This window comes from Malania oleifera, chromosome 12, assembly GCF_029873635.1.
Source record: "Malania oleifera isolate guangnan ecotype guangnan chromosome 12, ASM2987363v1, whole genome shotgun sequence".
Taxonomy (NCBI): Eukaryota; Viridiplantae; Streptophyta; class Magnoliopsida; order Santalales; family Ximeniaceae; genus Malania; species Malania oleifera.
In genome coordinates, this window is record NC_080428.1 from 87,911,724 (window position 1) to 87,930,220 (window position 18,497).

The 18,497-nt window shown below is 33.5% G+C and overlaps 1 protein-coding gene across 1 annotated transcript; it reads left to right on the forward strand.

The window, feature by feature from the left end:
• Positions 1-265: 265 nt before the first annotated feature.
• On the forward strand, positions 266-18,461 carry LOC131144468 (glyceraldehyde-3-phosphate dehydrogenase A, chloroplastic). Its single transcript, XM_058093139.1, has 5 exons — positions 266-750; positions 1,031-1,156; positions 10,032-10,348; positions 10,659-10,903; positions 17,754-18,461. Exons 1-5 carry the CDS (start codon positions 697-699, stop codon positions 18,254-18,256), a joined length of 1,245 nt encoding a protein of 414 aa, XP_057949122.1. The 5' UTR covers positions 266-696; the 3' UTR covers positions 18,257-18,461.
• The last annotated feature ends 36 nt before the right edge of the window (positions 18,462-18,497 follow it).

Sequence of the window (18,497 nt, forward strand, 5' to 3'; positions counted from 1 at the left end):
TTTTCTACATAATATACACCATACACGATCAAAATAAAAGAACATAAAGAAAAAAAAAACCATAAAATAGCCAAAAAAAGGAAAAGCAAACCCAAGAGCCTTTTAGTCTTTAGGGTTAAATAAAAAATAATAAAAATTGAACAACATTTATGTCTCATGGGTGATGTGCCAAACTGATAATAGCTAGCCGCCCACTGGCAAAATTTAATCCCGGAAATTAAAGACCTTATTAAAATGTATGCGTTAGTGTGTGGGGCTGTCCGCTAGGTCAGTGGACCAAAATACCCGTGAATAGAAATTATAGAATGGGTGGAGCTGAGGCGGGCTGGCTAGTGCATTAAAACACAAACCACAGCCATACGTTAAGATTGAGAGGCTATCAATAATCTCATCCTATCCTCGTCCCGTCCCGGCTTACCTATACCTACTTACCCTCCTGCTCAGCCTCTCTTTCCTTTCCTTACAGTCTATCTCTCCTTCATTTCGTCGGAGTCATCTCTCTCTCTCTCTCTCTCTCTCTCTCTCTCTTACTAAAACACCAAAATAATTAGTACGCATATTTGCCCCCTGGCTGCGCGCACCTCCATTTCCCAGCAATTACAGGAGCCTGCAGGCAGCTAGCCGCTTTGGCCGCCCCCTCGCTAGCTCCGCTACCACGAAGGTGCGTACAATATTCACTGCAGATAGCTTGCAAGCATGGCAGCTGTTTCCGCAACTCTCTGTGTCGCAAATCACCCTTCGTCTCTTCAGGTCGATCCATCTTAATTATATAATAATTTAAATTCATTAGGTCTCGACCTTTCAAATTAATATGTAATTCTAATTGAACAACTGGCTAGGCTGATCAATTCGTTAATTATTCTAGCTCCTCTAAAACTGGAAGAATTTTTTCGAACTGAAGTAATTGAGTATTGCTTAATCATTAATGATTAGATGCATGGGATGGATGGTGTTGCATTTAATTTTACATATATCTGTGTGTGTGTTAATAATATGTGTGTGTAATTAATTAATTGACGTACGTACACAGGTCACCAACTGTACCAAGGGGTTCTCTGAATTTGCTGGACTACGCAATTCATCATCTTTTTATTTTCCCTTTGCTCGAAAAACCTCTGAAGATTTCTTCTCCGTCATTGCTTTCCAAACCTCCGCTGTAAGTAGTTTTAATTATCTGTTTATATATATAATTTTCTCTCTGGAATGAGGTTAAAAGTTTTTATTGTTATTTTCATGTGCGTTAATTAAGCCCTTACTACTTACCCTCAGGCCTCAACTATATACATTGGTTCATGAAAACTTACAATTTCTAAATTATCACTGTTGAATTTCTCAATCCTTGCTAGATAATTTAAGCCCTCTTTTAGACTCAAAAAATACTTGGAAAAACAAAAGAAAATTTGAAAAAAAATCTATTTTTTCATGTTTGTTTAAAAGACTAAGAAAGAAAAGAAAATATATAACAAAAATTAGTGCATAAAATTTGATTTTGCATATTAGTAATATTTATTTTTCTTATTTTTTAATCACATAATAATAAGTTTTCATTTTGAATAGTATGTGATATAAAGATAAAATATAATGGAAAGATTTTTTATTTTCTTTTTTATTCTTTTCCTAAACCTAAGGTCTTGTTCGGAACTTAAAAAGCATTCAAAAAAAAGATTAAAAAAAATTCAAAGAAACATTTGGTTATCAAGGAAAGGGAGAATGAAAATAAAATATATGACAAATTAATGAAAAATCATGTTGTACAAATTTTCATTTTTAATATAATATGATATAGAGAGAAAATAGGTTAATTAAAAAATGTTTTTTTTTCTATTTCCTTTTTTTTTTTTTTTCCAAACAGAATCATTAATCTAAACATGCCTAGTTAAGGTATCGAAGACTTTTGGAAGGAAAATTGTTGGAATTGATGTATTCTCAAGAGAAGGGGTGAATTGGAATTTTAAAAACTTCTTCCTATGTTTAATCAGATATCAGTAATACACAACCTATGGTCTTTCTAATCATATATCAATTACGTAGATAATGATATACGGCAATTAAATCATGCGCATCATTCACAGTATATTAAATATAACATACATGCTCAAGAATATAAAGTACTGGAAAATAATAATAGACACACAATATGTTATCGGGGTTCGACTAATACTGCCTACGTCCCTGCCTCTACTTTGTAAGCACAAGGATTTCACTAATACTCACTTAACGGGTGAAATGACACCTAATACAACACCTTAACAAGATGATGCACCCAACTTTCCTACCAGGGTCAAAGCTAATCCGAGACTTTTACCAAGGCAAGTCTCCCTCTTCAGGCTTACGCCTGGAATACAAAAGATATAAAAATTTACGTACAACAAAATGCTTCTTATACAAGCAGATATGTACCACTATGCACAAGCACTAATCAATGCACCTCAAACAGATATAAACTATAAGCTCTGTACTATATGTGTGTTAAACACTCAATCTTATGTCAATATTCAATCAAGCACAAGAGTGTATAATCAAGCTAATCTTTGAAACAATATATAAATGTATATCTCAATCACAATTCAAAGTTTCAAAAATTTCTGCCAAGAGTAAACAGAATATCTCAAAAATATTTTCTCAATATCAAAGCAATAAGAGATATTCAAAAATGAGCTTGTAAAAAGATTTTTGCACACACAAAAATACAAGCTCAATGAGTCTTGCAATGATAATGCAAATACTCACTAGCCACTAGATTTTCTCACACACTGATTTATGAAATAAAATCGAGGGAAAAATCTTATGTTCAACTCTCAATTTGAAAATTAAATACACAATACAATGAGAGTTTCCTAGCAATATAGAACAACGTATAAACACTCAAATAAGTCTCACAAAGATTGGTTTAGTAAAGAAATGATTGTATGAGAGAGTATAAGAAATTTGGCTTAAAAATGTAAAGTATGGGCAAATAGGAGTATAAAAAATTTGAGAAGATTTTTGTTAATCTTATTTGCTAATCTCTCTCTAATCTACACAAATGATGGGATATATATAGAGTTTCCAAAAATTTGAACCATTGGGGACACAGAGGGAATTTTGGAAAAAGTTTAAGTAGGGTTAATAAAAATTAACCACGTTTCATCCTCGATAAAATCCGAGCAACCCGAGAGGGTTGGTCGACCATTTTTATGGTTTAGTCGATCGAGGTGCTCAATTCAGTCGACCAAGATGAATTTGAACTGGGAAGATGGTCGACCAGATTTAAGAAGATTTTAGAACCTCTAAGGTTCGATCGACCAAATTGAGTTCGGTTGACCGAACTTGGGTGTCCGGTTGACCGAACTTGGGTGTTCGGTCGACCAAGTAAATTTTCTACTAAAAGTTCAGTCGACCAAGGCGTTGGGATTTCCCACGTGCCAATTTGATCGACCAGAGCGTTGTAATTCATTTTATGGACGGTTGATCAAGTGGTTAACTTTTTGACCCTAGGGAGGTTTGGTCGACCGAAGTTACTATGTATGTATGGGTTCGGTCGACCAAGCGAAGTCAACAGTTGACTTCTACCCAATTCAGTCGACCAAGGCATTTACACTGCTCAAGTTCAGTCGACCGAAACTGTTCAAAAATCATTTTTGGCCTAAATAAAATCCAAGTTAAATCCATGTTACCATAAGTTATTAACCTTATTACTTGGGGGATTCTTATAGTCATTTTATGGTCTTTGAGTTAACCCTAAAAATCCGGCATTAGTCGATCGAATTTCTAAGGTCTATCTATGGTCTTGAGCTTATAGTCCCTACCATGCATGACATGCATTAATTATTACAGACCGATAGATAATTATTACAGACCCGAATGATAAATATAAAAATATAATATAACTTAAAATACAAATCGATCTTCATGCGCTACTCTTTTGCAACTCCATGAAATACGTTAGGGTATGCTTGTTTAGGTGCTCTTACGGTTTCCACATTGCATAATCATTTGTGCTAACTAAAACATGAACCTACTCAAGTACTCAAAGTACATGGATGAAATACTGTGGCTTGTCATAATCAAAATAGGGATTTGATCAAAAAGTCAACAAAAATAAAGCTCAACAATTTGATGGAAAATTATTAATTTACACTTAAAACTCAAACATAACTTATATTTGAAGATTACAGAATAAGTTAAAATAAAATATTATTAAGTGTCTGCTTAATTGGGGAATGAATTTTTATTTTCTTTTTTATTTTATAGTTTTTTTTTTAAATTATAAAAAGTTGGACTTATTTTTCAATTTTCAAGATTTATATTAAAAAATTAGAAAATAATATATTTGTTTAATTGTGCAACATGGTTTTTATTTTTCATTTAATTTTTAGAATTCAAAATCATTACAAAAAGTACATTTTTTTTTTTCAAATTTTTGAAAAAAAATAAAATTAAAATTAAATGTACAATAACAACAACAAAATCAAACTTTAAGTCCCACTAGGTAGGGTCGACTATATGAATCATTTTCCGCCAATTTATACGATCATGGACTAAATGTTTTTAAAAAAAAACAAATTCAGGGCTATTAAATCCTTACTCATTATCTTATTCCAAGTCATTTTAGGTCTACCCTACCCCTTCTACTACTCCCCACAGTAACTAACTCACTTTTTCTCATTGGCGCACTATGTGACCTATTTTGCAAGTGTCCAAACCATTTGAATCGGTCCTCCTTTATCTTTTCTTCTATAGGAGACACACTTAACTTACCACGAATATGTTCATTCCGTAATTTATCTTTTAGCGTTATACTATTCATCTATTTAAGCATTCTTATCTCGACAACTTTTACTTTTTGAATATTCTATTTTTTCGTCACCCAATATTTTGATCCATATAGCATGGTTGGTCTTATAGTCATCCTATAAAACTTCCTTTCTAATTTTAAGGGTATTTTACGATCACAAAGCACACTTGAAGCATTTCTCCATTTTACACAACTTGCTTTAACTCAATGCATTACATCATCTTTAATTTCTCCATCAACTTGCATAATAGATCTAAGGTATCGAAATCTACAAGTGCAATTCATTTTTTTATGATCAAGTTTAACTTTATTTCCATTAACATTCCTCCTACCATTACTGAAATTATATTTAATATATTATGTCTTATTCTGCTTATCTTAAAGTCTCTAGATTCCAAATGTTTTCTTCATAATTCTAACTTAATCTCTACTCTGCCCCTAGTTTTATCAATTAATATAGTATCATCTGGAAACAACATACACCATGGAACCTCATTTTGAAAGCTCTTAGTTAGTTGGTCCATCACTATAGCAAAAATGTAAAGGTTCAAAGCAGATCCTTGATGTACAACTATGGTGATTGGAAATTCTCTAGTTTCTCCATCTATAGTTCTTACACTAATCACTACTCCATCGTATATGTCCTTAATGACATCAGTATACCTATTACATACATATTTTTTTTCTAAAACCCACCATAGAACTTCCTTAGGTACCCTATCACATGCTTTCTGAGACCTTGGTTTTTAGCCTTAATCTTTATTCAATTATCCTTCCCCACAATTTCATCATTGTATGACTCATAAGTTTTGAATATCTTCTTTATTTTTGTATATAGGTATTAAAGTGTTTTTCCTCCATTCATCTGACATTTTCTTAGTTTTTATAATTATGTTAAATAAATTAGTTAACCATATAATTCCATTATTACCTAAGCATTTCCAAACTTCAATTGGAATGTTATTCAATACTATAATTGTTCTATTTTTCATCTTTTTTAGTACAAATTTGACTTCGCTAACTCTAATTTTGTGAATAAGTCTCATATTTTTAGTATTTTCCTCATTTGTCAATTCTAAATTTAAGTCTTTTATTTAGTTTTCATTAAACAATTCAGTAAAGTCACTTTGCTATCTTTCTTTTATGTCTTTGTTCTTAACCAAGACAATATCATCCTCACTTTTTTATATATTTTACATTTTTAAGCCCTTACTCTTCTTTTCTCTAACTTTAGCAAGTTTAAATCTATCTTTTTTCCATTCTTTTGTAGCTAATTTATCATACAAACTATTAAATGATCTGTATTTAGCTTACTTGACTTTCTTTTTTGCATATTTTCTCATTTCTTTATACTTTTTAAAGTTATCAATGTTTTTATAGTTTTAACACTTTTTATATCAAATTCTTTTTGCCTTTTCAACTTTTTGGACATCTTTATTCCATCACCAACTTTATTTACTATTCGAGAATCTTTATTACTATCTTTTTAACAGAGCTAGCTAATTTACTCCAAAGAGTATTTGTATCTATCCCATCCTCTATAATCTAATCTTCATCTTTGATCATTTTATCTTTAAATTTTATTATATTTTCTCCCTTTAGATTCCACCACCTAGTTCTCGTACACTAACTTATTTTTATCATTTTTCTTCCATTTTTTCAAAAAACTTATCTAATACTAAGACTCTATGTTGTGTGAAGACTTTCACCTAAAATTACTTCAAAAAAATCCATTTGACTTATATTTGTTCACTTTAAAATGTTATTAAGTGTTCTTCTCTCTTCTTAAAGTAAGTATTTATTGTAATAAAATCATATGACATAACAAAGTCTAAGATCATCCATCGAAGCTCATGTTTGACTCAATATCTATATCATTTATGTATCCTCTCATAATCATTATTATCCTTTCCAAAATATTCATTAAGATCTCTTTCTATGAATATTTTTTCAGTCTCTAATATGCCTTATATAATACTATCCATATTTTTCAAAAATTGTCTCTTAAAATTTTTTTACTAAGCCTACTTGAGAAGCGTAAATAGTAATGATATTTGTTATCTCTTGGCCTAAAACCATCTTGATTTTTATAATTCTATCCCCTATTCTGTTTACATCAACAATAATTTCTATTCCATTCTTATATTTTTCTTTTCTAGTGTACCAAAGTTTAAATCCTGATTTATCAATTTCTCTAACTTTCTTCCTCACCCACTTAGTTTTTTGAAAACAAATTATATTAATTTTCCTTCTAATCATTGTGTCAAAATTTTCAATGATTTTACCCTTTAGTGTCCCTATATTCCAAGTTGCTAATCTAATCTTAATTTTCTGAACTAGTTTCTTCACCTGCCCACATCCAAAATGATTTAGGAACCTTCGCATATTTGACACTATACCCGAGCGCCGACACGATGCGTCAATTCGGGATGACGACCTTGCCCACCCTCACTCACTTTTCACTACACTCGGGTGGTACAAGTGTAACACGTTGCTTGTAGGAGACGCTCAAACAAATATTCAATAAGGATTTATATCATAATGGTCAGACAAATTTTACGCTAGCTCTTAACTACCTAACGCAACCCACCTCCTCCTTTACTCGGGTTTGGGACTAGTTATGTGTGAAATAATTAGGACATTGAGTGCATCATAGGAGTCATAAAAAATTAAATGTGTATAAAAAAAACTAAAAGGTATTCCCAACTTCCCCATACAAATTTTAAAAATTGAAAGAAATGTGTCATTTTTAATCATTTGAAATAATAAATAAAACTATTTTCCATTAGTGAATGTGTCAAAATTTCTTATTGATTTTCATTTTTTGGTATAGATGTTAAAAGGGCAGCGTGGTGCAAAACTTAAAAAAAAATTAAAATTTTTTTTTTATAATTCTTCAGAAAATTTAAAAATTATTTTCTACAACTAAATTAGCGTTGATACTTCTCCAAAAATAAAAAATAGAAACAAAAATTCACCAACTATTTTTGTGTCCTTAATAAGGAAAAAAACCAACTCAAATTATTAGAAGCTTATGATGTAAAAGTGTCATTTGAGCATCATACTATTCTTTGAATTTTCGCTTGTGTATATTACCAAGTGAGTATTGGTTAAATATGTAAATATGTACACTTTTAACATTCTATAATGTGTTTTAATGATTTAAGAAAATATTAATACTATTCTTCCATCAATTGCTTTTCTTTTTTATTTTTCTACGTAATATACACCCTACAATATCAAAATAAAAGAAAATGAAAAACTAAAATAGTAAAAAAAAGAAAAAAAAACCACCAAAGCCTTTTAATTTTTAGGTATAGGTATAAATAAAATAAAAATAAAATAACATTTATGTATTTCATGGGTGCGGTCATAGCTATTCCACTCTTTAATCCAGGGAATTGAACAGACCTTAAAACCTCCATCCTTGACCAACCATCTCTCCCACGTGCTTGTTTTTTGTTTTTTTTTTTTGTTTTATAATTTGAAAGAATCTAATTTTTTTTAAAAAAAAATTCTTTACCAAAAAATTTTGAAGACAAAAAAAATGTATGATAGTTTCATCTCTAAAAAGTCATCACTAATGTTTTTATGAGTGAATATCCAATTTATTCGTCAAAAGATACTGTTTTGAAATAAAATACAATCATTGTTAAAGAATATAATGATTGAAAATTTTCTGATTTATGTGACAAAAAAAAAATCCGTAAAAATTTAAGTTTTTTTGCGACAAATTAAATTTGCGCCTAAAAATCATAAGAGAAGGAAAAATTTCATTGGCAATTGACATTAAGGATTAAAAAAATTTAGTCCTAAAATCATTTAGTAATGAATTTATTTATTAGTACTCAAAATTTTTTAGAGATAAAAAAAAAGTTAACAGCATAGGGTTTTAGTCCATGTACTTTTAAGTATGTCTCATTTTGTCTCTTTTACTTTTAATTTGTATAATTAAGAATTTTTACTTCCTAATTAAATGCAATTATATTTGCCATCAAAATTAAGTCTAATTATGACAACCAAACTCACTAAGATGTTCATAAAATGCTGAGCTAAGATTGCATCATTATAATTTTAAGGTATCTATCCTTTCAAAAATGAAAAAGAAAGAAAACAAAAATAAATTAAGGTATGTTTGGTATAATTTTTATGTTTGTTTTTTTTCCACTGTTTTTGTTGTGCCTTCTTAAACATCTTGATCGTAACAACTAGTTCATGGTAGTGAGATTCTATCCCATAATCATTAAAATAATATTTCAAAAACTGAGGCTAAAGATTGTTGATTAGTGAAAAAGCATACACTTATTTATTGTTCAGTTAAAGATTTCTAAAAATGGGATAAGAATACTCAAACTTTTAATAATTATGTTTTAAAGTCGTGCTTAGTTGACATAAAATAATTTTAACTACACATGAAGTAAAAAGTTTAAATCTTTTGTTGCACTTAAAGGGAGTATAATGGTTAGAATATATTTATGAGTAAAAGACACGTCCTCGAGGTTTGACAAAAAAATAAAGTTATTTTCTGAAATTTTAAAAATTTCATTGACTTTTCTAAAGTTTTAAAAATGACATAAACCTCTCATTAGATTTGATAAAAAGACACAAACCTCCCATTGAAGGAGTTGTCTTTTTTGTAAAATATAAGAAAAAATTTGTACCTTTTTAACAAATTTCAATGAAATCTCAAGAATTATTGAAACCTTAGGAGAGATCTTTAGGATTTTTGAAATCACATGAAGGATCTATGTCTTTTTTGTCAAATCTCAGGTGAGGCCATTGTCTTTTGTCCTATGTTTATTTAATAGCAAAATAATTAATTAATTTATGATTTCACTCTAAATAATGACTTAATAAAATTGGATAAAAGGTATTAACTTTCTTAAAATGTCCTTTCTAATGTTCAAAAAAATATAAGGATGGGGTTTTGCTGAATGTGTAAAAAAAAAATTTATGAATACTACTAAATTATTTTAGATGACAATTGTGAGTTTCTAAAATGGTATGTATCTCTTTTAAGATTTTGTTAAAAAGCACAAACTTTCCTTTAAGAAACTTATCCTTTTTTTTATTTATAAAATACAAGAAAATTTTTGTATCTTCTTGGAAGAATTTATAGGATTCTTGAAACTTCAGGTACCTGGAATTTTTTGGAATCTCATGGAGCTCAATGTGTTTTGTCCATTATTTTTTATATTTCCATTAATTTATGGCTGTGTGTGAATAATGCAAAAAGGAATATGGACTTATACAGGTCGGGGGGAAAAGGGATGACAGCAAGTACAAGAGGTGGGGAGTGGTGGAGGCGAAGTTGAAGGTGGCAATCAACGGGTTTGGGAGAATCGGAAGGAACTTCTTGAGGTGTTGGCACGGGAGAAAAGACTCCCCTCTCGATGTCATCGCCATCAACGACACCGGTGGCGTCAAGCAGGCCTCCCACCTCCTCAAGTACGACTCCACCCTCGGTATCTTCGACGCAGACGTCAAGCCCGCCGGCGACAACGCCATATCTGTCGACGGAAAGATTCTCAAGGTCGTCTCCGATCGCAACCCTAGCAATCTCCCGTGGAAGTATGTATTTTATTCATCGTTTCCTTTGAGATTTATCCAATGTTTGGCAGGGGTCTTGGATTTTGGATTTGTATAGATGTGGAGAAAATGTGATACAAAAATATATTAAATTTGTCCCAAATTTATCAAAATTTAAATTCAAACTAGAAATCCATGCTCTAAATAAAGCATTAATTTGTTATTTTTATTTTTCAAATTTTCATATGCGTGATTAATAAATTTATTATTATTTTTTTTAAAAAAATTTATTACACTACATGCAAGTAGGTATGTTCGTGTTTTGATTGTGTGTGTGTGTGTTCGTACACAGGGAAATGGGGATAGATCTAGTGATAGAAGGAACGGGGGTGTTCGTGGATAAGGCGGGAGCAGGGAAGCACATAGAGGCAGGGGCGAAGAAAGTGCTGATAACAGCACCAGGGAAGGGTGACATTCCCACCTATGTGGTTGGGGTTAACGCAGACGCTTACAACCCGGAAGAGCCTATTATCAGCAACGCCTCTTGTACCACCAACTGCCTTGCCCCTTTCGTTAAGGTCCTCGACCAGAAATTCGGTAATTCACACACCATCACTCTCACTAATTAATATTTCCTTTATGTTTATTTAAATCAGCTCTTGAATTTATGCCAAACTCAATTCGCCCCTCCATGTGCCCACACTATTTTATTTGCTTATTTATTTTGAGTGGAATTTCGTTACCAATATCAGACAAGAAACGGATACAAAACAATTAAAGCAGTTCAACCACCACCAGGAAGCGCTGTGCAGCGCACTCAGCATTATTTATTCCCTCAATTTTAATTGGTGCTCTCTAAAGAGACCCTTCCGCAATAGAAGTTGGCTTTATATCTCGAGAATATCGAGTCATCCGTTTACATTGAAAAAAAATATTTTATGATTTTTATTTTTTATTTTGGGATTTTATATAAATATTATTTTATAGTCACAAGTTATATGACTAGATTTGTTGAAAATTTGAGAGGAAAAAAATGATATAAAAACACAAGTGTTAGATTATATTTATATTGGTGTTTTTTTTTTTTTTTAATTTTAAATTATATTTTTTTAAAAAAAATAAAAATAAAAATGTACTATTTTAAAATTTTAAGTTTTTTGTTAAGGTATTAATAAATAAAATCAATGACTAAATGAGTGCTATTTTTTTATTATTATTTTTTTTAAAGTCAAGTCAATTTTTGGTGAAATATTAGAGAAAAAAAATTAAAATAAATAAATTATATTTTTAAACAAGTGCTTAATAGGTACCCGTTTATTAAATGGACAAGTTTGGATTTATAAAATTATTTACCTATTAATAAACGGATCAACTTGAACTCAACCTACTTAACACACTCATTTATAACCCGTCCAAATCTGGCCGTGAACCCATTTTGCCACCCATAGTTAGAAGGTTCTAGATTTAGGGTTTTGTTTGAGGTCGTACTTGTGTGAGGATAGCCATGGGTTAAAGAGGGTGCAAATCGCCAGAAAAGCAAAGTTACGGTCTATTTATCCCACATCAATTTCACCCATTTTGCACACTTACTTTATTGATAAGGAAATGACCATTATATAGGCTAAAAACAAACGGTTACAAGCACAAAAATAGGCACCACTAACATCATGCTAACTAATAAAACACATTTATTGCTATTAATTTATTCAACAAACCTTCCCTTCAACTGATGTTCCATGCATAACATTAGTTTAATAAGACTCAAACTTTAAAGCGTCATCCCTCAGATAAAGTCCTTTGAACTGCAAACACAAAGTAACTCCCTGAGCTTCTGAAATGTTGGAAATTTGAGAGGCTTTGTTAGAATATCAGCAATTTGGTCTTCACTTCTGCAGTAAACCAGATTAATAATTCCATCATTTGTGAGATCTCTCCAGAAATGATACTTCACATCTATATGCTTGCTTCTACCATGTAGAATAGGATTCTTTGAAAGCTTTATTGTTAAACTGTTGTCACAGTAAATGAGAGTAGGCCCATCTTCTTTGAATTGCAGCTTTTCAAGAATCTTCTTTAGCCAAATAGCTTGACAAACACAAGTTGTTGCTACAACAAATTCAACTTCAGTGGTTGACAATGTGATGATTGGCTGCTTCTTTGATGACCACGAAACAGCTCCTATTCCCAACATGAAAACATACCCAGATGTGCTTTTTCGATCATCAGAAACACAAGTTGTTGCTACAACAAATTCAGCTTCAGTGGTTGACAATGTGACGATTGACTGCTTCTTTGATGACCATGAAACAGCTCCTGTTCCCAACATGAAAACATACCCAGATGTGCTTTTTCGATCATCAGAATCTCCTGCATAATAGCTATCTGTAAAGCCAAACAAATTTGACTTTTCTCCCCTTTTAAAGAACAACCCAAACTCCTTAGTACCTTGCAAGTACCTAAGAATTCTTTTTGCAGCCAAAAGATGAATCTCTGTTACTCTCCATGTATCTACTAATGACACCTACAACATGCATTATATCAGGCCTTGTTGCAGTCAAATACATTAAGCTCCCCACAATCTGCTTGTAAAGAGTACTGTTAACCTTCTTTCCTCCATCATCTTTGTTTAGTTTCAAACCAAACTCAAACGATGTATTCAGAGGATTACAATCCTTCATCTGAAACCTGTCCAAGATTTCTCCCACATATTTCTTTTGAGAAATAAGAATGCCACTAGAAGACTGCAACACTTCTATGCCAAGAAAGTATTGCATCATGTCAAGATCAAACATTTCAAATTCAGCCATCATGGACTTCTTAAAGCTTTCAAACATGACTGTATTACTTCCAGTATAGATTAGATCATCTACATATAAGCAAAAATGAGCATTTTCCCTCCATCCTCAACTTTTATGAAAAGTGTATGTTCATAAGGACATTTTTGAAATCCTTCCTTCAAAAAATAAGTTTCTATACGATTATACCAAGCCCGTGGGGCCTGTTTTAATCCATATAAAGTCTTCTTTAGTCTATACACTTTATGCTCATTTCCAGATTTCACATAATCAGGAGGTTGATCGATAAATACCAGTTCCTTCAAATCTCCATGGAGGAACGCTAACTTCTTGTCCAACTGAAAGATAGACCATGAGTTCTGAGCTGCTAATGCAATCATCAATCTGATTGTGTCATGCCTTAGAATTGGATCAAAGACTTCTTTATAATCAACACTGCACTCTTGTTTATAGCCTTTGGCCACCAAGCGTGCCTTGTACTTGTAGACTTCATCATTCTCCTTCAGCTTTGTCTTGTAAACCCACTTCACGCCAATTGTTTTGTGCCCTTTTGGAAGATCAGATAACTCCCAAGTGTTATTTTTTTTGATGGCTGCAATTTCAGCATCCATAGCCTTCCGCCATTTTGATTCTCTGATAGCACTTTCAAACACTATATGATCACAAACTGAAAATAGAGCAACATGAGTGATTTGGTCTTCAGATTAATCAATTCCGATTACCTCATAATCTGACATCCATGTTGGCATCCTTCGAACACAATGAGAATGTGATTCAGCTGCTGCTTCTGGTGCTGTTGGAGTGACTTCAGAGGCTGCAGGAGTTTCATTTTGAGAATTCTCAAATGCATTAGTTGCTGGAGCAAGGTGTTGCTGCGGCTGGTTTGCTTCATCACCATCTTCTCCATCAAAACTAGTTGGAATTGGCTCTCCAACTACATTTTTGCTCCATTCCCAGATTTGATCTTCATCAAAAACAACATCTCGACAGATGAATGTTTTCTTAGTGTTAGGATTGTAAAGCTTATAAGCTTTTGACTGTTCACTAACACCAAGAAAAATATATTTTTCTCCCTTGTCATCTAGCTTCTTCCTCTTCTGATCTGGAATATGGGCATGTGCAACACACCCAAAAATTCTGAAGTGATCAACAGCTGGTTTCTGTTTGCTCCATGCTTCCTCTGGTGTCTTATTTTGAACAGCAAGTGTGAGACTTCTATTCAATATATGAATGCTCTAGTTAACTGCTTCAGGCCAGAAGCTCTTTGGAATACAACTCCTTATAAAAAGGCTTCGCACCATATTTAGAATAGTATGATTCTTCCTTTCACAAATGCCATTTTGCTGGGGCGTATAAGCTGCTGTAAGCTGCCTCTTGATTCCATGAGTCTCACAGAAACTTGCAAATTCATGTAAGTTATATTCTCCACCACGATCTGTGCGAAGAATTTTTATGGGACTGCCAACTTCTTTCTTAACCAGCACTTTATAGCTTTTAAAGGCTAGAAAGGCTTCAAACTTCTCTTGGAAAAAATAAACCTAGTTTTTACGACTAAAATCATCAATGAAAGTAAGTATATATCTTTTACCTCCATTAGAGCATGGAGTTATTGGCCCGCAAATGTCGAAATGAACAAGTTCTAGTGCAGCCTTCGCCCTCCATGATTTCCCTTGTGGGAATTGATTACAGTGTTGTTTGCTAATAACACATTCTTCACAAACTTCAGAAGGAGCTGTAATTTGAGGAAGACCTGTCACCATATTCTTCTGTTGTAAAGTCTTCAACCCACCAAAGCTAAGATGCCCATAGTGAAAATGCCATAGCCATTCCTTCTCTCCCAATCTTGTAGAAAGACATGAGTGAGTGGTGTCATGGAGATACAATGGAAACATTCGGTTGACTATCATGTTGACTTGAGCTATCAAACTCAACTTCTCATTTTCAATTCTGCAGACTCCATTTTTTATAGAGATTCCATATCCCTTTTCTTGTAGTTGACCAACATTGAGTAAGTTTGTTCTCAATTCTAGAACAAAGAGAACGTTAAAAATAGTTTGAATAGAATTTTTTTTGGTTTGAATTGCTACCTTTCCCTTTCCCGCAATAGAGACTATAGAACCATCACCGAACTTCACAACATCACGGAAAGCTTCATCCAATTTAGAGAATACAGACTTCTCTCCACTCATATGGTTGCTGTAGCCAGTGTCAAGTACCACAAGAATTTCTTGTGGGTTTCCTCCTTCACGTGACAAGCCATCAACAAAGACACTTCTTCTTCCTTCTGAGCAAAATTGGACTGCTTTCCACCATCTCTCCTTAGATTAGTACGACACTCTGACTTTTAGTGGCCAAACATGTGACACTTGTAGCATTCAACTCTTGATTTGTCTGCTGACTTTGACTTAGAAGGCGTTGAATGATTGTTTTTGTTGTCATGGCCTTTTCCTCTCCCTTGAGAATCAGAATCTTCAAATTTCTGATTTGAGTGTCTACCATCATTGGCACCTCTGCCTCTGCCTCTTCGTCAATGACCTCCTCCTTTTGATGCCGAGGCTTGTAACGCTTGCTCCTCCTTGTCTTGCCGATTCATTTTCTGCTCATGAACCAACAAAGAACTCTGAAATTCATCAATGGACATGCTGTCAGTGTCTTTAGATTCTTCAATTGAACAAACAACATAGTTGAATTTTGTTGTCATCGAACGAAGAATCTTCTCAATGATAGTGACATCTATCATTTGGTCGACATGGATTCTCATCTTATTTGCGATTGCCATCGTCCTGGAGAAGTAATCTGTCACTGATTCTCTAGACTTCATGTGTAAAGTTTCGAAATCGCCTCGAAGTGCTTGCAGTTGTTCCCTATTTTCCTTTGCCGTCCCGTCATACTTCTTCTTCATAGAGTCCCAGATCTGCTTGGAAGTTTCTTTACAAAGAATGGTTTCCTGGATGGAACCATCAATTGTCTGGAAGAGATAATTCTTTACTTTGGGATCCTTCAACTTTTGCCCTGCAAGCTCCACCTTCCGTGCATCTGTCAGCACAACACTTGCTGCTGGTTCTGCTACTCCAAAAACAACAATTGTCCAATATTCTTTGGACCTCAAAAAATTTTCCATGAGCATGCTCCAATGGTCATAGTGACCATCAAAGTGTGGAATGGTTGGCTGCACAAAAGTTTCAAAAACCATTGTGGAACTCTAACTTGGCTCTGATACCACTAATGTAAAATGGAAGAAGAAAATGATAAATTTAAAAATAAGGGGAAACAAAGTTGGATTGAAAGCTCTACTACTTCATTGATAAGGAAATGACCATTATATAGGCTAAAAACAAACAGTTACAAGCACAAAAATAGGCACCACTAACATCATGCTAAACAACTCCTAGGCACCACTAACATCACGCTAAACAGCTTTTAAACACCACTAACATCATGCTAACTAATTCCTACAAATTAGGCAGAAAATAAAATGCATTTGCTGCTATTAATTTATTCAACAAGAACATCATAAATAGAACACAGTGAAACAGAAGAAGAAGAAGAAGAAGAACAAGGAAGAGAAAAGGGATCGACATGCTTCATGAGAGGGAAACCAGTTCTGAAATCCGAATTCAAAATATGATAATCGTCTCATACAACAGACACAAAGTACTTATACAGTTATACCTGCATCTTACTAAAACACATAATTTCATAATAAGCCCAACATAACTGAAAATGACAACAAAAACAAAAATTTAATGCATGCATATTTTCTGTCTATGCTGAAAAAATGTATGTTGAATAGGCAGCCTGAATGATGTAGGTGGTCCTCCATCACTCTGGCAAGACAATTTCGTCATCCTAAAATGCTCCTTCTTTCTCTCAAATCTCATTAAAATCATGCACAGATACACACCTTCCTTACAACTAGGATTTTCCTGCTCTGGCCAAAAGAGATTTTTTTTCTGCAGTCCTGGGTGGGCAATACATAAACATTGTCCACCACTCAGGGATAACATTTTCTCTTATCAAGGCTTTGGAAAATTGAATTGTGAATTTTGAAGATCTTTACCTCAACATTGTCTTTCCAGGTGAGAAGTATAACCTGGAAACATTGCCTCTCTGGGTGAGAAGTAACCTGTCCTTTTGTTGAATTGGGCAATTGGCAATGCGCGTATAATCATTCTAACACCTAAGCTACAAAGTGTTCTCTTTATTTTTTCAAGTTTACACCTCTGAGATGAACACCAGCTCTTTTAACTTCAGGCTTACATTGATTGTTGCAAAACACTTACCTGGTTGGAACGTTTTGTTGACAGAAATAAACAACTTTTTATTGTATTATTAGTTATTATCATGTGGCAAATTGGATGCTGGCTGTGCCATCTCTGTAAAGCGCCATTTTGAAGCTTGCTAATGGGAACAAAATACCATGATGTCCAGTATTTATGAATATCTCTCAGCTTGCATTCATTCCATGCTTATATGCAATAGTTCATCCTTTTATAAATTTAATTACAAGACTGCATGGGGCATCTGTTTGTCAGTTGACATCCTTTTGCTTACTATGAAAAGGAGTGGGCAGTGCCATAAAGAATTCCCTAAGTGCAATTTTTGGCTAGTTAATTTTGATAGAAGATTATGTATTTAATATAATATGGCAGGCATCATAAAGGGTACTATGACCACCACCCACTCATACACCGGGGACCAGAGGCTTCTTGATGCAAGCCACCGGGATCTTCGGCGAGCAAGAGCTGCGGCTCTCAACATTGTCCCAACTTCAACGGGAGCTGCAAAGGCAGTGGCTCTTGTCCTTCCTACCCTTAAAGGGAAACTCAATGGCATTGCTCTCCGAGTGCCCACACCTAATGTCTCAGTTGTGGACCTGGTTGTTCAGGTTTCAAAGAAAACATTTGCAGAAGAGGTGAATGAAGCTTTCAGGGAGCGTGCTAAGAAGGAGCTCAAGGGCATTCTGTCCGTGTGTGATGAGCCACTTGTTTCGGTGGACTTTAGATGCTCTGATGTGTCCTCAACGGTGGACTCATCATTGACCATGGTTATGGGAGATGACATGGTAAAGGTGATTGCTTGGTATGACAACGAGTGGGGTTACTCACAGAGGGTGGTTGATCTGGCCCACATCGTTGCCAACAAGTGGAAGTGAATATAAATTGCTCCCTTTGTAATTCTTTTTGTCCTTGTTTGTGTTTCTAATTTGGCAATACCCGACAAAAAAAAAAAAATTGTAATGTGAAATTTTCCCTCTTTTTACATTTTGAGTTTTTGAATCTTCGCTTTCTAAACTGCATGTAACTAAGATGACATTTGTGAGATGGCTGCAATAAAGCTAGAAAGTACACGGGTGCAAATGGGATTAATTTTATGTTTGAACTAAGGATTCACTG